At 43.6% G+C, this 16,975-nt stretch overlaps 1 protein-coding gene across 3 annotated transcripts in view; it reads right to left on the bottom strand.

Annotated features, from left to right (window-relative positions):
- NMNAT3 (nicotinamide nucleotide adenylyltransferase 3) overlaps positions 1-16,975 on the bottom strand; it is a 117,942-nt gene that overhangs the window by 7,874 nt on the left and 93,093 nt on the right. For 2 of the 3 annotated variants that reach the window (XM_032869572.1, XM_032869573.1), the window contains one exon: positions 4,178-4,361. The exons of the other annotated variant lie outside the window; for it this stretch is intronic. In XM_032869572.1, the coding sequence (XP_032725463.1) occupies positions 4,178-4,361 (184 nt within the window). The remainder of the gene's footprint in view (positions 1-4,177; positions 4,362-16,975) is intronic. 3 annotated transcript variants of the gene reach the window in all.

The following is a 16,975-nucleotide window of genomic DNA, read 5'->3' as shown; positions in this document are numbered from 1 at the left end:
ACGAGGATTGAAGGAGTTATGCACGCAACGTGCACGGAACAGCGGGCAGGACGGAGCAAGTCTCATTTGGTGTTAGCATCTCAGATCTGGTTAGACTCATGCCGGCTTGGCATGCCTGGCTCTTTTAGCAATCAGTGTGCGAATCAAGACATACCTGATCAAACACAGGTAGTCACCACATCTTGTATCAATGCACTCTTCCACCTACTGAATTATACATTTATGAGCTGTGTTTGGGGGAATGCAGGGGCTCTGCAGCTAGACTGGGTGGGTTCGAGTTTAACTTTTCTTGTTTGTATGACCTTGGATGAGTCACTGCCACTCAGAGCCTCACTGACCTCATCTGTTTATTGGTCATCATGAAGCTGATGCTGACCTCCCTGCTGAGCATCACCAGACTGTGAGAGAAAAAGCTCTTCCTACCCTGCCCAGTGCTAGGCAAGTGGCCCAGGGCTGATCATCACTGCGGGGGAAAGGCATGGTATAAAGGTTAAGCTTTACATTTAGACTGCTTGGTTGGAATTCTGCTTCCAGCCAGCAGCTGTGGAATTCTGGTGGGCTCCTTAAGCAATCTGCCTCCAGTTTCCTCATCTATAGAATGGGGGACGATGACCGCACCCACCCCTGTGAGCTGCACTGAGGATTCATGGAGCGGCTTAGTACCAGCCTGTCCACAGAAAGAACCCAGTCAACTTTAGCAGTTTTTCTGTGAATGGTGAGCTCATATAATTCATCCTTATAGTCATAGTTCTCAGGAACTGCTTACCTAAAATCTGCTGAATTCAGGAATGATGGAAGGAGTGGACCAATAATACATTTAATTCTGGCCCCTAGTCTTTTCTTGATGATCTCAGAGACTCAGCTGAGTCTTCTCAGGGTCTAGTTGGACTCTGTGTTTCCATTATTGTCTGCTTTGGTTTTGGTAAGCTTCAAGTCTGAGGATTCACTCCTAATTAGATTGGAATCTTGCACCATACTGAAATAGGTGTGAGTCTCACCTCTACTTTCTAACTGTAGGAGTCTGTGGATGTTACTGACCCTTTCAGAACCTCCATTTTCCCATCTGTAAAATGGGACTAAACCCACCTACTTCTCAGAGTTGCTGAGGTGACTAGATATTAACCTACTTAGAAAAGCTTGGCACAAACAGGTGATCAGTACAAGTGGTGACTGTCATTTTATTGTATTTACCTTGAAGATCCTAGTTCAAGTTGACCCTACTTGAATATTAGCTGGCTCTCTGAACTCTGATGTGTGAATAATTATTCTCACAGACCTCCACTGGGCCTCTGTGGGGCAGTGCCCGTGGCTTCTTCCTGTCTGCCTGAGTGGTGTCCCAGTGTGCCCAGTCCCGGGCCTGAGGGCTGACCCTGGGAATGAGTTTTCTATGCCCTTTGCAGTCCAGGCATGCCTGGTCAGAGGGTCCCTGTGGCAGGAACAGAGTCAGCCCCTCTGTGCGCCCACCAGTAGATCTCTGGTTGGAGGAGGACCGTAAGTGTGGTTTTATACTCAGACGGGGGCTCTGCCACTCATTCGTGACTTTGATTAACTTAGCCTCTCTGAACCTGGTTCTTCATCTGTAAAAGCAAGATAGCGTAAGATCATGCTTGCAGAGGGGTTGGTGAGATGACAGTAGTGACGGTGACCATGAAGATGGGCCACATCAAATGGCATTGTGACTAAGGACCTCCCCTCACAGCTCCAGAAGGTGAGCAAAGTAAGTTATCAAATGTCCTAAAAGCATGAAAGCTGGCCTAGATTAAAAATAAATAAAAATAAAAATAAGCAATCTGATAAGTAGAAAAAGAATCCTCAATGAACTCTACTGTGAACTTACTTCATAGTGACATTTGTCATAGTCACACTATTTGTCCCTATGATGCAAATCCCCTGTTGACTCTGTCAGGAAGATACTAAATGGAGCAAAGGGTGGGTGGTTTATTACCTTGCTTCTAGAATCACCTAACCTTACAACTACCAGATTTTCAATCTTAAAAAGAAAAATGCTTGGGGAATTTTAGGAAAACATTAATAATCAAATTTTCTGAGAAGCTCACTCTAAATGTTGGAAAAAAAGAATGGGATCAGTTATTAGCAACACTGTGTTGTCTGTATCAGCGGATTTTCAACCCTGGCTGCACAAAATCTATCATTTGGGGACCTTTAAAAAAATACCCACGCCTAAACCCCACCCACAAATCATAATTCCTGGGGGTGGGGAGATGAGCATTTTTTAAAAAGTTTCCCAGGTGATTCCTATAGCCAGGGCCCACTGGTTTGGATGGATCTTGGTACTAATCATAAGCCTGGTTCACATAGTTTGTGACTGAGATGGTGGCCTCAATCCTAGCCAAGCATTAGAATCACTAGGGAGCCCTTAAAAATTCTGATGCCCCATCCCAGACCAGTGACATCCCAGTCTCTGGGAGAACTTGGTACTTTTGAAAGCTCCCTAGGTGATTCAGGGTGCACCCAGGGCTGAGAGGCACTGGACTAAAGAATAGAGTAAGAAAAAGAAAAAGGCACATGTAAAATCAGTAAAATCTCAGCTCACACCTGCATTTTGTAAAAGAAGTGGCAACAATATTATATGGTTCTGTGGCCAGTTCATATTTATCTAGGAATGGCTTATCTGTCTTGAGGATGAACTCTGGGCCAGTGCTGGGGAGGCAGGGAAGGTAACTAACATTATTAAGCACCTGCCATAAACCAGGTATTTTGCCCACATCATCCCATTTAATTCACACAGTGCCCCAGAGAAGTAGGTGGTGTCACACTCATTTTATTAGGCGAGGAACTGAGGCTCAGAGATGCTAACTCACATCAAGTCCCTGATCTAGTAAACTGGACTTCCAAATCTGGGCCCTAGGCCACACTGCCTCTCACAGGGTGAAGGAGGAAAGCGTCTTTGTAACTATATGTTAAAGCTAAACGATTTGCTGGATTTTCTACTCTTTTGTGTGTCTTCCCCTCTGCTATCCTCCAGAGATGAGAACTGGCTGTTATTTCTTATTCTGAAGGGATGATCTAGGTGTAAATTTATTCTTTATGTTAAAAAAAAGAGCATGTATTCTAACCGTCATTTCATATTTGCTCTTCTTTTAATTTGGCAAGAGGTTCTGAAGTAGCACTAAATTGCTACTGAACGCTTCTAGCTGGTTCTTTCCCAAGAAAAAGGCAAATAATCAGAGCCAAGATCTGTAACTAAATCTTTACCTTTAATCTAAGAAAAAGGTAAACAGTTTTCAACCAAGTGACTGTGAAGATGAGTAAAAAATGAAAACCTAAATCGATTTATGAGGGAACAGGCCTGCCAATTACTGGACACTGTCCAGTCCTAGTGCTTCCAAACAGAGAGAAGACACAACGCCCAGTTTGCAGTCCCTTCAGCAGAGCCGGCTGTCTGTGAGAGACAGGCCCACCTCCCGGTCCCCTCTAACCCCCAGGCTGGACGGGGCTTCCTGCTTCTCTGGTAAGCTCACAGGACCCTTTCCCAGACCCAAGTCCGTGACCCACTGTCCCAGCTCCCAGGGCTCTCAAGGCTTTCAAACAGCCAATTACTTCTGCTGGGTGCTAATAGCAGTTCCAAAAGGAAAAGGTCCCGAGCAACTTTCTAGATTTATAGGCTTTTTTTTTTCCAATTTTACATAAAAGTCGAGATTTATAGAGCCCAGAATTTGTACAATTAGAAAAGATGGCTTATGAGGTAGATATAGTTTTCACCCTAGTCAGTGAAGACAATGATAGAAGGTCCCACTTAGTGAATCCTTTAATGGGGTTCTGGGATAGAAAAGTTCTTTACATTTAAAAAGTCCTCATTAGGTTTTATTGTCCCCATTTTGCAAGTGAGAAATGTGTCTCAGAACGTTAAATGCCCAGTCTCACAGCTACTAGGTGGCTGCACTGGAGCCCAAGGAGACAGCCCTCTGAATCGAGATTGGGCATTTCCAGAAAGTGCATCCCGAAAGGCAGTGGGTTCTGACTGTTTTCATTCTGGCCCTGCTTGAGAGTGGGTCTGTGGGTCTCTCTGCCTCTGAGAGAAAGCACTTCTGGGATTTTGGCTGAGCAAGCCTGGCTGAAGCCCTACTTCATACTTGGTCCCTACTTTCAACCGCAGGGCTCTACAGATGTGTCCCATGATCCCTGGTCATCACACAAAAGCATGCTCTGCTGTTACCTCAGCACCTTCACTGTCTCAGTCCACTGCAGCTGCTCGCTCTCCCAGGGGTCCACCCGGACCCAGTCGGACGTCTGCAGGGCCAGCCGGGCCATGGCCACCCGGTGGTGGGCAGCCACAAGGTCTTGCTTCCTGTAGTGGTCGTTGACAGGAGAGATGATACCCCCGATCACCTGGTACATTCCTAGGCAAGGGAGAGCAGGAGTGTGTGGTATGTGCCAACAGTGACTACCCAGCCACCTGGAAACTCTCTGGGCCTCATCCTGAGTGGGGGCAGACTCGGGCATTCTCTCCTGCTGGGCCAGCCCCCTCAGGCATGGGTAAAGGCTGCTCCAGGCACCATGTGCTTCTCCAGTTGGCAATAGCCCCAAGTCATACTTCTCCTGAGAGCTGGGCTGTGAGGGGGTGGCCAGACAAGGCGCCCAGAAGGCAGTGTGGACAGTTAGGGTCAGAACACAGGAAGGTACATGATGGCCTCCTCCTGCACAGGACTTAGCAGAGGCACCATCATCCTCTAATCATGGATGGGACAACAGTGACATGCAGTTTCTTATGCCCAAACAGGGGATCTTGTGAATCAAAGATGAAGGGAGGGGCTGGAGCATGGACCAGGTAGGTGGGAGGTGGGAAGGAGATGTGAAGGGGTGGGTCTAGGAGGAACGGGAAGGCCTACTTTGGGAAAGATGTGGGTTGTGCTGATGAGTGATGCAGTATGGCTCAGGGGCTGGAGAATGGAACACTTCAAGTTCAGAGCCAGAGTGGCATGGCAGAAGCTACAGAGAACCAGCATGGAAAGAGTCTGAGCAGGACCCCGAGAGCCTTGGGAGGGGGCTCCAGCTCCATCACTCCCTAATGCACCCTTGGCAATTACCAACCTATGTGAAAAAAATAAAATACGTAGTCTTCTGAACTTCAGTTTTCCTGTATGTGAAAAGGGATCATACCTGCTTGGCAGGACCTTGTGCTAAGGAGAGATATTAGCGAATCCTTATGTAGTGGGATGATATTTTGTTTTAGGATGTGACATATTTTTAAAAATCGTGTTATAAAATATAACATGCACACAAAAACATGAAACACATGTGGGTTGACAGAAAGTTATAAACTATATCCTGCTTTCATCATCACCTAGATTAAGACACAAACACTTCGGCCACACCAGATGTTCCCACCACAAGCCCCACTTGGACAGCAGTTAATCACTACTCTTACTTTTTTAATATTAATTCTCTGTCCTGTATAGCTTTACCATGTATTTATGCAGCCTTAAAAAACATAAATTCATTTGCCTTCTGAAACTTTTACAAATGGAATCAGACTGAATATATTCTTTTGTTCAGCCTTTTTCACTTTATGTAAATAAAATTCATGTAATCCAACCAGTCTTATTGCTGCATAACCTTCCATTGCAAGATTATATACTAAATAATTGATCTCTTTTACTGTTGATGGACTTGGTCTGAGTCCGGCTTTGGACAATTACAAACTGCGCTGCTATGGACATCCTTCCCCAAGTCTCCCTGTGCACAGAGCCATGCCTGTCTTAGGACACACATCTAAGAGTAGACCTGCTGAGTCATAGGGCAGATGTCTCTGCAGCTTTTCTAGATAATGCTGGACCGTTTTCCAAAGTGGTTATAGCTATTTGTCCTCCAACCAGCCACGCAGTAGAGTTTCATTTGCTCTGGGCCCTGCCACACAAGGTTATGGTCAGGATCTTCCCAATCTGAGAGACGTGCAATTAAATCTCACTGTTGTTTTAAAGTTCATTTTCCTGCTCACTAGTGAGGCTGAGCATTTATTCGTATATATTATTTAACATTCAGGCTTAAATTTTTTGTGAAAGTGCCTGTTCAAATCTTTTGCCCATATTTTGGATTGTCTGCTTTTTTAACATTGATTCGTAGAGTTCCTTACATATTCTACATACAAGCCTTTTATTAGTTGGTTATAGGAGTTATAAATACCCTCTTGTTTTATGGCTTGCCTTATTGTTGCTTTTTAATGGAATCCTTTGAAAATGAAAAAAAAATGTTCTTAATTTTAATGTAGTTGGGTTGGGTTATTAGTTTTTTCCTTTATGGCCAGTGCTTTTTTTGTTATGAAGACATTTTCCTGTATTATCTCAAAAAAAGTTTACTGTTTTTTTCACATTTGGGTCTTTGTGCACGATGTGAATCCTATTAAGTTATTTTTCATTTGGATAGTCCATTATTCCAGCAGTGGTTACCAAAAAGCCCCCATCCACCCTGCTGCTGTGCTCTGCCAACCATGTGTTGAACATCAGTGTTCACCTGTACAAGGGCCTGCTTCTCTGCTGTTCTGTTCTTTGCTCTATTTGCCCAGCACTGTGCAACAGCACACTGCTTGGCTTCATATAGCTTTATTACACATCTTGGTATCTGGTTAAGCAAATCCTCCCACTAGCTTCTGCTTGAGGAGTGGCTTGGCAATTCTTGACTTTTTGTACTTCCCGTATACATTTCAGAACGAGCTTGTCAGATTCCACAAATGAAGCACCTCTCCTTGCCCCTCCCCGCAAAACCTACTGAAATTCTGATAGGTACTGAACTGAATTTATAATTTAATTTAGGGAGAACTCAAGCCTTTACAGTTTTTAGCTGTCCAATCCACAAGCATGGTATATCTTTCCATTTGTTTAGATCTTCTTAAATATCCCTAAATAAAGTTTTATAGTTTTTCTTATAGAGAGCCTAAGCACCTTTTCTAAGACTTGTTCCTAGACACTTGATTTTTTAGATGCCACTATAAATGGAATTTATTTATTTATTCATTTTTTAAAAGATTTTATTTACTTATTTGACAGACAGAGATCACAAGTAGGCAGAGAGGCAGGCGGAGGTGGGGGGAAGCAGGCTCCCTGCTGAGCAGGAAGCCTGATGTGGGGCTCGATCCCAGGACCCCGAGATCATGACCTGAGCTGAAGGCAGAGGCTTAAGCCACTGAGCCACCCAGGCGTCCCAATAAATGGCATTTAAAATATATTTTTTATTCTGTTTCTTGTTAATATATAGACATATGATTTAGGCATCCTGAATGCATATGTAGTAACCTTGCTAAACTCTCTTATTCTAATTGTTTATCTGTACAGTCTTTTGAATCTGCTGTGTCCAAAATATGCCATCTGAAAATACTGACAAATTTGCTGCATTTCCAATCCCTCTGCCTTTTGTCTTTCTCACTGCACCACCGAAGACCTCTAGCATGATACCAAATAAAGGTGGTGTTAGGGGGCCTTATTGCCACTATCAGAGGAAAAGCTTTTGAATTTCAGTATTACATATGATGTCTGCTGCAAGTTTTCTGTAGCTATCCTTTTTCAGTTGTGGCAAAGACAATGCCATGTGTTCATTAAAACTCTGTTTTCCCCTTTCTGGGCACACTGGAAGCTAATACATCCATTCTTCTTGAAATTAGGTTGGGTTTCTGTGATCTCACTGAGTTGTAGTCAATGGGATGTGGGTAAGAAGTGATGTCTGGCCCATCTAGACTTGGCCATAAAAATTCTTGCTGACCCTACAACTCTTTTATAGTGAATCTGAAAGCTGAAGTTAAGGATGCAAAGTCATGGGTGGGGCCTACTAGGATTCCTGAGACACGGCTGGGCAGTGAATTGCCCTCTAGCCCTTCAGGAACTACATGGGATTTATCTGATGAGGGAGAAACGTTCTTTAATATGCTAAGCTCTTAAAATTGGGGGATTTATTATGGTAGACTGACCTGGTCTACCCTGATAAATAGGCTGCTTTAAGAAACATTCCCAGCTATTCTCTGTTTAAGAGCTTTTGTCATAACTAAGTTTTGTCAAACATTTTCTCTACAACTCTTGAAATGATGGTGTGATTTTTGTAGGATTTTTGACTACTTGCCAGTCAATGCCCCTGACTAATCATTTGTTGGGGGGCTCTCCCCCGGGTGTCAGATAGATATGCCCTCCTCCAGAGAAAGCTTCATGTATCTGTCTCCCAGGTCCCTGGAATTACTGAAAGTCATGGATGACCTTAAATGAAGGTGTCGACTTAAGGTTCTTTGAATAATTCCAGCAAGGGGCTGCAAATCTGAGTGAAGACAGATGTGCAGCCGTTTCTTCCTATCAGTATTTTATCCTTGCCTTTTTCTTCTTTGGCTTGCCTTAGTGCTAGGGCTTCTCTGAAGGCCTCTAGGACTGGGGGGAGAAGGAGGTTAAGATCTAGACCCTGAGGGTACAGCTCTTTGGGGTCCCATTTCATGTGGGACCCTTTGAATTCTTTGTTGACTTGTATGGCTGCTGATTCAAAGCTTAAGTGAGCAGTACTGGCAAGTGCCCACAGGGCATCAGTGGCTCTGATGTTCTAATAGCCTGCTTACTAACCTCCCTGGTTTTAGGGGTTTTTCTCCCAGCTGGTCTGAGACATCCCCACTTTTTGGCTTTAACAGAGAGGTTTGAAAAATGTTCTGCTCACCATTTGTTTTTGTTTTTAGTGAGAGACCTGATCCAAAGAAGGTAGCCTGACCAACCCCCCACTCCCCCAACGCACATACCTTCCCGGAAGCTAAGAGTTCCCTGATGCATTTATCCTTCCTGGAGGCGGAGGCATCCACTCTATCAGGGGGATGACAGAACTAGTGGAGAATAAGGCAAGGATGTTCATCTTTTCACTTCCAGAAATTGGTTTCAAAAACTCATCTCAGAGAAATACTGGTGAAGGTTAGAATCAGGGTTTGTTGAGAAAGACTGATCAAATTTTGAAAGTCTCCCTAAAAAATATCAAGAGCCAGAGTCTAGGGAGTAAGAGCACACAATTTTACTAAAATCCACAGAGGAGTAAGGAGAGAATACGAAAATGGAAAGGAAAAACCCCTTCTGGGAGCTGGGGTGGGGTGGGTGGAGAAATGAGCAGCAGGCAGAGGGAAGGACCTGGTAGGAAAGATTTGTGGTGACCAAGACTTTAGAGCCAAGTGGAGACCTGCTCCCTACATCCTCTTACCCTTTGGAGACAAAGCCTCCTGTGTGTTGAGTGGGGGAGGTTATAATTAATAGGCTTAGTTTTGGGAACCACAGAGCAGGTGGGCTGGTATTTTGGTTCCCACTTAGAATTCCAGGAGGAAACCATCTTGCTCTGTGCCGGCAGAGCACCAGTAGAGTAGAAGTGGCAGCGCTCCATGACAGGCAGAGAGGCCTTCAGGAAATATCCCCTCCCCTGCCTTCAGTGAGGCATGGCAGATATCCACAGAAATCCCCAAGGCTCTTTGAGAGGAGGAGTGAAAGAGGCTGAGGATAAACAGTCAGCTGGGCTACTTTGGGGGAAGCGGGAGTGGCCAGTAGGGAACACAGGGTGTGCAGTGCAAAGCCAAGGACCATGGTGGTGTTAGAACCAGGGAGAGCCTGGGCATGGGGCCTTAGCCAGTTGAGGCTGGGGGCACATCAGTAGTGGAGGCAGAGAGGATAGAGGCCAGTGCCCAAGACCCAGATACCCTGTTTCAGATGCTAGGATGACAGACTACCACCTGTGATGCTTCATTCACTTTTGGGAGAAGCAGGCAGCAAAAGACTGACTTGATTAAAAACTGACCTGTAACACAACGGCTTTAAAATCAGAACATGGTTACCCTGAAGTGGTAAATTTTTTCACCATTCATGGAAATGCTGGCTTCAGAGCAAGGCGGGTGTTACAGAAAGCAAAGCAAGTTCTAGGTCTGCATATCTGAGTCCCATGTTATGCATGGAATATGATCTTTTTCTTTTCCACTTAAAAAAAAGGGGGGGAGGCCAGCTTCTGAAGAGTGCCCACTTTCTTGGGCAATTTACGTACATTTAACGTGCACATTAATCTCTGTTTGGAGGAAAGGAGTGGGGCTCCAGGTGGCCCTCCAGGCAGCTGTGCAGGCACCCTGGAGTCTCAGGTGTCACTTTTGATGGTTTGGCTCATCTTGACAGGGCAGGTGGTACAAGGAGAAAATCAATGCTTTGTTACAGCACCCAGGAGAAGAGAACCAATAAAAATAACAATTTGGGCTAAAACTTCTTCTTGCTCTCCAAATGGTCGTGAGCTCAAGCCTCTTCCCTTTCCCACAATCCCTGTATTGCCTCTCACATGACCCATTCTCCCCCTAGGTAGATGCAGGTACTTCTCCGGCAGCTTACTGCTGCCCCGACACGGCTCCATTACAGCATCTGTACCGTAAAGATCTGTTTGTCTTTCCCACGAGACTGGACAGCTCTCTAAGGATGTGAACCTGACTTTTAACTCTGGGTAACATGACCCGCACATCTCTTAGTACGAAGCTCTACTGGCCTTGCTTTTGGGTTACCATAGTGATAGATGGCTGTGAGTTTAACATGGTGGACAGAATTCCTTCTTTATCTCAACCCCTGTTCTAACAAAATGGCAATGAAGGAGTAAAATACATATGAAATCACCAGGGCAAAAAGAGTGGGAAAAGAGGCAACCACGGATGGGAAAGGTCAACACAGTTTTGGAAGCTGGAGAGCTGATGCACAATGTTGGTTCACAAGCAGAGTCTGCAGGCAACAAAGGTGGGAAGAGGCGAGGTGCCTTGTGTGGCAGCAGCAGTGCAGAGTGGCTCAGGAATGGGAGAAGGGGGTGACTGAGGGCCCGAACACAGGAGGACCAGTTCAAAGTTTGCCTAAGGAGCAATTACCTACCTATTCTCCCATCATGGCAGAAGGCTGGATGTCTGCTTTCTGACAACATTGGACCAGAGAGACCCTTGCCTCCCATATACAGGCATAGGTAGAGGAGGGAGAAATACCATCCTTCAGACAAGAGGCTAATGTTTGGCTTTCAGAATAACAGTCCCACTCAGGAGAAGACACCCACAGATCTGTACATTCAGGGGTCTTGGATCCAGGGTCTGATCATATGACCGTGAGGCCCACTGGCTTCACTCATATACTCAGAGCTTCCAGCCAGCATGTAGGGCCTTATCTGCAAATATAAGTGAATAGTCTAAGAGACAAATTTTAGAAAATTGCTGACTGGGAAAAAGAGACCAAAACCATCGCCAGGTTAGGGACTTGGAGGATACAAAGGCAGTCAATGCACAGAGCAAAAGGAAATTTCAAGAATCTCCAAATAATATTATCAGGAGGGTAAGAGATGACAGCCCATCCATGAGTGGGATGCTCTCAAAGGGCCAGTCAGAAAACAGGAGGAAGGGGCGCCTGGGTGGCTCAGTGGGTTAAAGCCTCTGCCTTTGGCTCACGTTATGATCCCAGGGTCCTGGGATCGAGCCCCGCATCGGGCTCTCTGCTCAGCAGGGAGCCTGCTTCTCTTCCTCTCTCTCTCTCTCTGCCTGCCTCTCTGTCTACTTGTGATCTCTGTCTGTCAAATAATAGAATAAAATCTTAAAAAAAAAAAAAAGAAAACAGGAGGAAACTTTTAGAAATCGAAAAATATCCACTCATTCAACAATATTCACCCACTGCCCGTTCCACATCAGGTACTGTGCTAGGTGCTGGGACACACAGGGTGACGAAGCAGACCGATTCCTGTCCTCATGGAATGTGCATTCTGGTGAATAAAGCCAGTAAAGATAACCTGAGGAAATCATATGCCAATAAGATACAATTAGAGGACTGACCTGGGAGGCCCAATATCTTGGTAACAGAGATTTCCAGAAGAGAACAGAGGGAGGAAAACATCATAGAAATAGTACATTTTCCCAGACTAGAAGGGCGTTTTCAGAACTAAATACCCTCTGCGTGCTTAGCACTTTGAAGGACAGAAAGTGTACACACGACAAACCATTAGAAAACTTCAGACCATCGGGTTCATGGAGAAGATGCCAAAATTTTCCAGAGAGAAAACCAGAGGTCAAACACACCAGAACAGGACACAGGACAAAACTGGATTTCTCAACAGCAATTCCAGGATCCAGGAGGCAGTGGAGCAAAGCCTTCAAATTGTGAAAGGAAAATTATTGCCAACCTCGAATTCTCTATTCAGCCAAACAACCAAACAATCAGAACAGGGGTCAGCAAGCTTTCTTTTATCAAGGGACAGATAGCAAATAGTTTAGGCTTTGGGAGCCACATACAATCTTTGTTACATATTCCTTTTTTTTTTCTTTTCTTTTAACAGTCCTTTTAAAATGTTAAAAAAAAAAAAAAAGTCTTACTGTTAGCTTACAGAAAGAAGGAAAACAGACTATAGACCAGAGATGGCCCACAGGCTATAGTTGACTGACCTCTGAATTGGCGTGTGGAATAAAGTTGTGTTCATATACACAAGGGGTCTCAAAAATTTAGCTCCCATAGATCCTTTCTAGGGATAGAAAGACGCAGGAGGATGCATTTCTCCAAAACAGAAGCAGGCCAAAAAAAGCAGAAGGCACAGGACCCAATAAATCCAAGGTCCTTTCACACCAGGACAGGGAACCCCAGGGAAACAGCGAGGGGACATCTCAGATGACAGCACTGTTGCAGCACGGAGAGCTCACCGTCCAGACAGGAGCTGGAAGACACCAGGGAGGGTATGAGCAGAATCAAAATGGGACAGATGACATGATAAGTCTATGTATACGGAGATGAGTTTTGAAGATCTGGAAATTTTGGGACTGAATTAGTGACAGGCCTAAGGAACATAAGGAAATAATACAGAAAGCAATTATTATCTCCAGGAAGAACCGAAGTTCACATGGGATGCCATGTAAATCTAGTGTGCTACGTGGCTTAATTAATGACATTTATGTAGATATAAATGTAAACAATATTCCTTCAGCCCAGAGTTGTGAGCCAATCTGAGAGTGTGTGGTGGAGGTGAAGTGTGAGGGTAGGGGTGTGAGAGAGATAAATCTTCCCTTTTCATAACTGGAAGCCAACAGATACTATCTAAATCTGAAAAATCAAGAAACACAGTATAAGCTTATTATACAAAATTAGGGAGACAAATACTAGAGAAGATGGCTGAAAAAGTCAAACACAACTGCTCTGGGAACCAGGAATCAGGGGTAGGGATGGATGGAACAAAGTTACCATAAGCTTTATAGCAAGCTAACTTGTAGTGTACATATACTTATAAATATAGAAAATTAGTTTAAAATGAATGCACTTGGTACAAACATTTCAGTATACTGAAAAGTATAAAGAATCAAAAATCAACAAAACATATCTAAGAAGTTAATATTGCTTATATTTTGGTTAATTGCCTTTTTCTTCTCTGTTTTTCTTCAGATAATGTAAATTCAATTTTTGTATCTTCTAGATTCTATCATTAGCATTCTTCTTGGCCGTGAGCACTCTTTTGAAAACACCATTTTTAATGGCTGCATAATAATGAAGATATATATATATATATATATCTACATATATATATATACATATATATATATACACATACATATGTGTGTGTGTGTATATACATATGGTATGCTTGACTTAACATATTGCAGCCATCTTTGTAGATCTTTTTAGTTGCAATTTTTAGATACATTTTTAAGATAAATTATTAGAAAGGAAAATCACCAGCTTGAACATTTTGGGGGCTTTTGCTACATCTTGCTAAACTGCTTTTCAGAAATTCTGAACAAGGGGAGAGCGTCACCAGCATGGTATGAGAGAACCCATCTCTTGCCATCCTGGCTAGTGCTGGGATTATTCATCTAAAAACATCTCTGCTGATCTGCAGGAACCTTTTGTGCTTTAAAATTTGCATTTAAGATGATTTGTGTGATTTTTATGACTTATTAGACATTTGAGCTTCTCTGGCTGTGAACCACGTGTTCACAGTAATTGTTCCCTTGTCTTTTTATGCATATGAACTTTTTTAAAAAGTTTTTTTTATTTATTCGACAAAGAGAGAGAGAACACCAGTAGGGAGAGTGGCAGGCAGAGGGAGAAGCAGATTCCCTATGGAGCAGAGAGCCCGATGCAGGGGTTGATCCCAGGATCCTGGGATCACAACCAGAGAAGAAGGCAGATGCTTAACTGACTTAGCCACCCAGGTGTCCCTATGAACCCTTTTTAACAAGTATATGAAACGTTGCCCTGTTGAGTCTGCTGGCACCACACAGAGAGGGTTCTTCTCCACGTCCTGGACCTCTCCCCCAACTCCAGTCTGGCTGCTGGGAACTTGGTCTAGGTCTTCAATCAACTAAAACTCCCCACATGCTTGTGAAGCAAAGCCTCAACTGGTCCTCTCAGGGATGCTTCTATCATTTCTCTGACTGAGTACTGTGTCTCTGCTCTACTTGCTTGTCTCAGTTCCTTATCTCCTCTTAGGATTTTCATATCCTTATCTTTTTCTTTAGTTCTGGAACTCATTCTCATTTTCTATTTGGTTGCCAGAAATCGCCTCCCTGCTGCCTCGGCTCCACTGATCGCTAATTTGGCAAAAATGTTTTTCATCCCAAATGCCCTTCACTGTCCTTAGACTGCTGCTTTTCCTGACAGGTTGATCTTCTGCTATGCTCACATTTTTCTCCTGAATCTCATGGAGAACCAGAAATTGAGTAATTTATCTTCCTAAGTAGAGGGCATCCTCTTGGCCAGAATCTGTAGGCTGGGACCATCTTTGGAAAGGCAGTTCCTTTTCAGATGATATGTTACTCTTCACTGAGTGGTTTCTTGCCTTTGTCTGTCCCATATGGGCTGCTGGGCAGCCCTGTCAGAGTCTGGGTAGGTTCCTGCTTAATTATTTTATTCACAGAAAAAGGACAAAGGCATTTGTCCTTTTGATTTTTCTTTGCATCTCAGAAATGCACTTGTGTAGTGCAAGGAGAGAGCTAGAGGTCAAAGGAAACAACCATTGATGGGGAATTCCTCCCCTTCTAAGGTTTATCTTTAGTAATTTTTAAAAAAGATTTTATTTATTTATTTGAGAGGGAGAGAGAAAGAGCAAGCAATAGCGCAAGAGCAGGGGAAGGGAGAAGCAGGCTCTGCGTTGAGCAGGGAGCCCAATGCAGGACTCAATCGCAGGACCTGATCCATGATCATGACCTGAGCCAAAGGCAGATGCTTAACCGACTGAGCCACCCAGGCAGCCCTATCTTTAGTATTATAAGAATACTTAATATATAAGGTAGGCAATCAAATTGACTTTTTTCCTTAAACACTTAAGGGGAAAAAAGTACTTATAGAGACCACCCACTTCCTTTTATAAAAACTGTGTCTTCCATACCACTGACTCTGAGTTTTACTCTTACCGTGTCTTATCTTTTTACGTAGACTTCGTGTTCCATTGTGCTGTCTAGAGTCAGCATCACACTCATGTAACCACTTTTGAAAAAAAATTATATCTTAATGTCTCACAGAACTTTCTGAGCACTTGGTTAGTCTTCCAGGTGAACCTTGGGATACTTTTTTCAAGTTAAATAAAGACAAATAGCCATGGGTATGTTCACTGGAAAGCCCATCAATAACTGGCCATTCCCTTGAGGAGCTGCTCGTATCTGCATTTAGTGAGGCCTCCCAGCAGAGGGGCAGAGCCCCGTCCCAGCGTCCTTCATGTTTCTAGTTCAGGTTCGTCCTGGGGACAGGTGTCCTTGGCAGTTTCTCTGATGCATGATTTTTTTTCCTCAAATTTTATTTTAAGGTACAGGTTATATGTATTTTTATATGTTACATATTACATATGTTTTATAGACCATAAACAGCTCATGGCATTGTATCACAACTGTTATGTCGAAAACTCTGTATTTTGGCTTATTTTTAATCTGGACTACCTTACTGAATGTATTCGTTCTGCTAGGTTTTCAGATGCTTCCCCTGGATTTTCTAGGGATACCATGATACCACCTGCAAATAATGAAAACTAGGTCTCCTATCTGTAAGTCTATTTCTTATTTTTGACTGATGCCGTTAGAAATGATGATGGTAAGTAGTCATTCTTTTCTATTTCCTTGCTTCTGTGGGAATGCTTCTGAAGTGTTATGTCATTATATGTCATGCTAGATAAGTATCCTTATAGTTCTAATTTACTAAGAGCTTAAAAAAATCCCTAAGTAGGTGTTGGATTTTATTGAATGACTTTTAAGTGTGTACTGAGATGATGATTTAGGTTCCATAAAAATATATTGTCTTAGTAATGCAATATATTAATAGATATCTTTATGGTATATTGTCCTTGAATACCTGGGATAAATGCTACCTGGTCATGTTGAATTATTCTTTTATTAGCAATTTGATAACCTACTACTTTATGTGGGTATTTTGCATCCCCGATTATACTGTTAAACACCAGCTGTAATGCCACAATATCCTTATCCAATTTTCTTTGTTCTAGAAAACGGCTCTGGTAGATTGAATTATTGGTCCTAATTCCTCACTCTGTCATTATACCACTACACAGTCCCCCGCCACAGCCTCACAAAGGCAGGATGTACTTCCCCACCCCTTGACTTTGGACTTGGCCATGAGACTCCCTTTGGCCAACAGCATATTCGTAGATGTGAGATGAACAAAAACTCAAAACTTGCTTGCTTGGTGAGACTTGCAATCCCGTGCCTGTGCCATCTCCAGGAGAAGGATATGTGAGGTAGCCATTACCCCTTTTATTTTCCTGGACCCAGAGTTATTTTAAATCAACGAGTGAGGGTTTGATAACACAAAAACAGTATGCCACACTTAGCTGGTGCTCAGCAACTGTCACTCCCGCCACCCTCTTGTCATTATATCGGTAGAGCAGGGAACTGTGGCAAGGTCGTGTTTTTCCAAGATGGCCACGACATCGTCTCCTGGCATGTGTGCTCTCCTAGAACCCAACCACTCCTCCATCAAAAGTCTGTGCCCCTTCCCCTTGGACCTGGGTGAGCACTGATGAATGTTTAACCCAGAGG

Source organism: Lontra canadensis, unplaced genomic scaffold (genome assembly GCF_010015895.1).
Source record: "Lontra canadensis isolate GAN:19392208 unplaced genomic scaffold, GSC_riverotter_1.0 scaffold38, whole genome shotgun sequence".
Lineage (NCBI taxonomy): Eukaryota > Metazoa > Chordata > Mammalia > Carnivora > Mustelidae > Lontra > Lontra canadensis.
The sequence above is the reverse complement of the archived record's forward strand: the minus strand, read 5'-3'. Positions and strand labels throughout refer to the sequence as shown.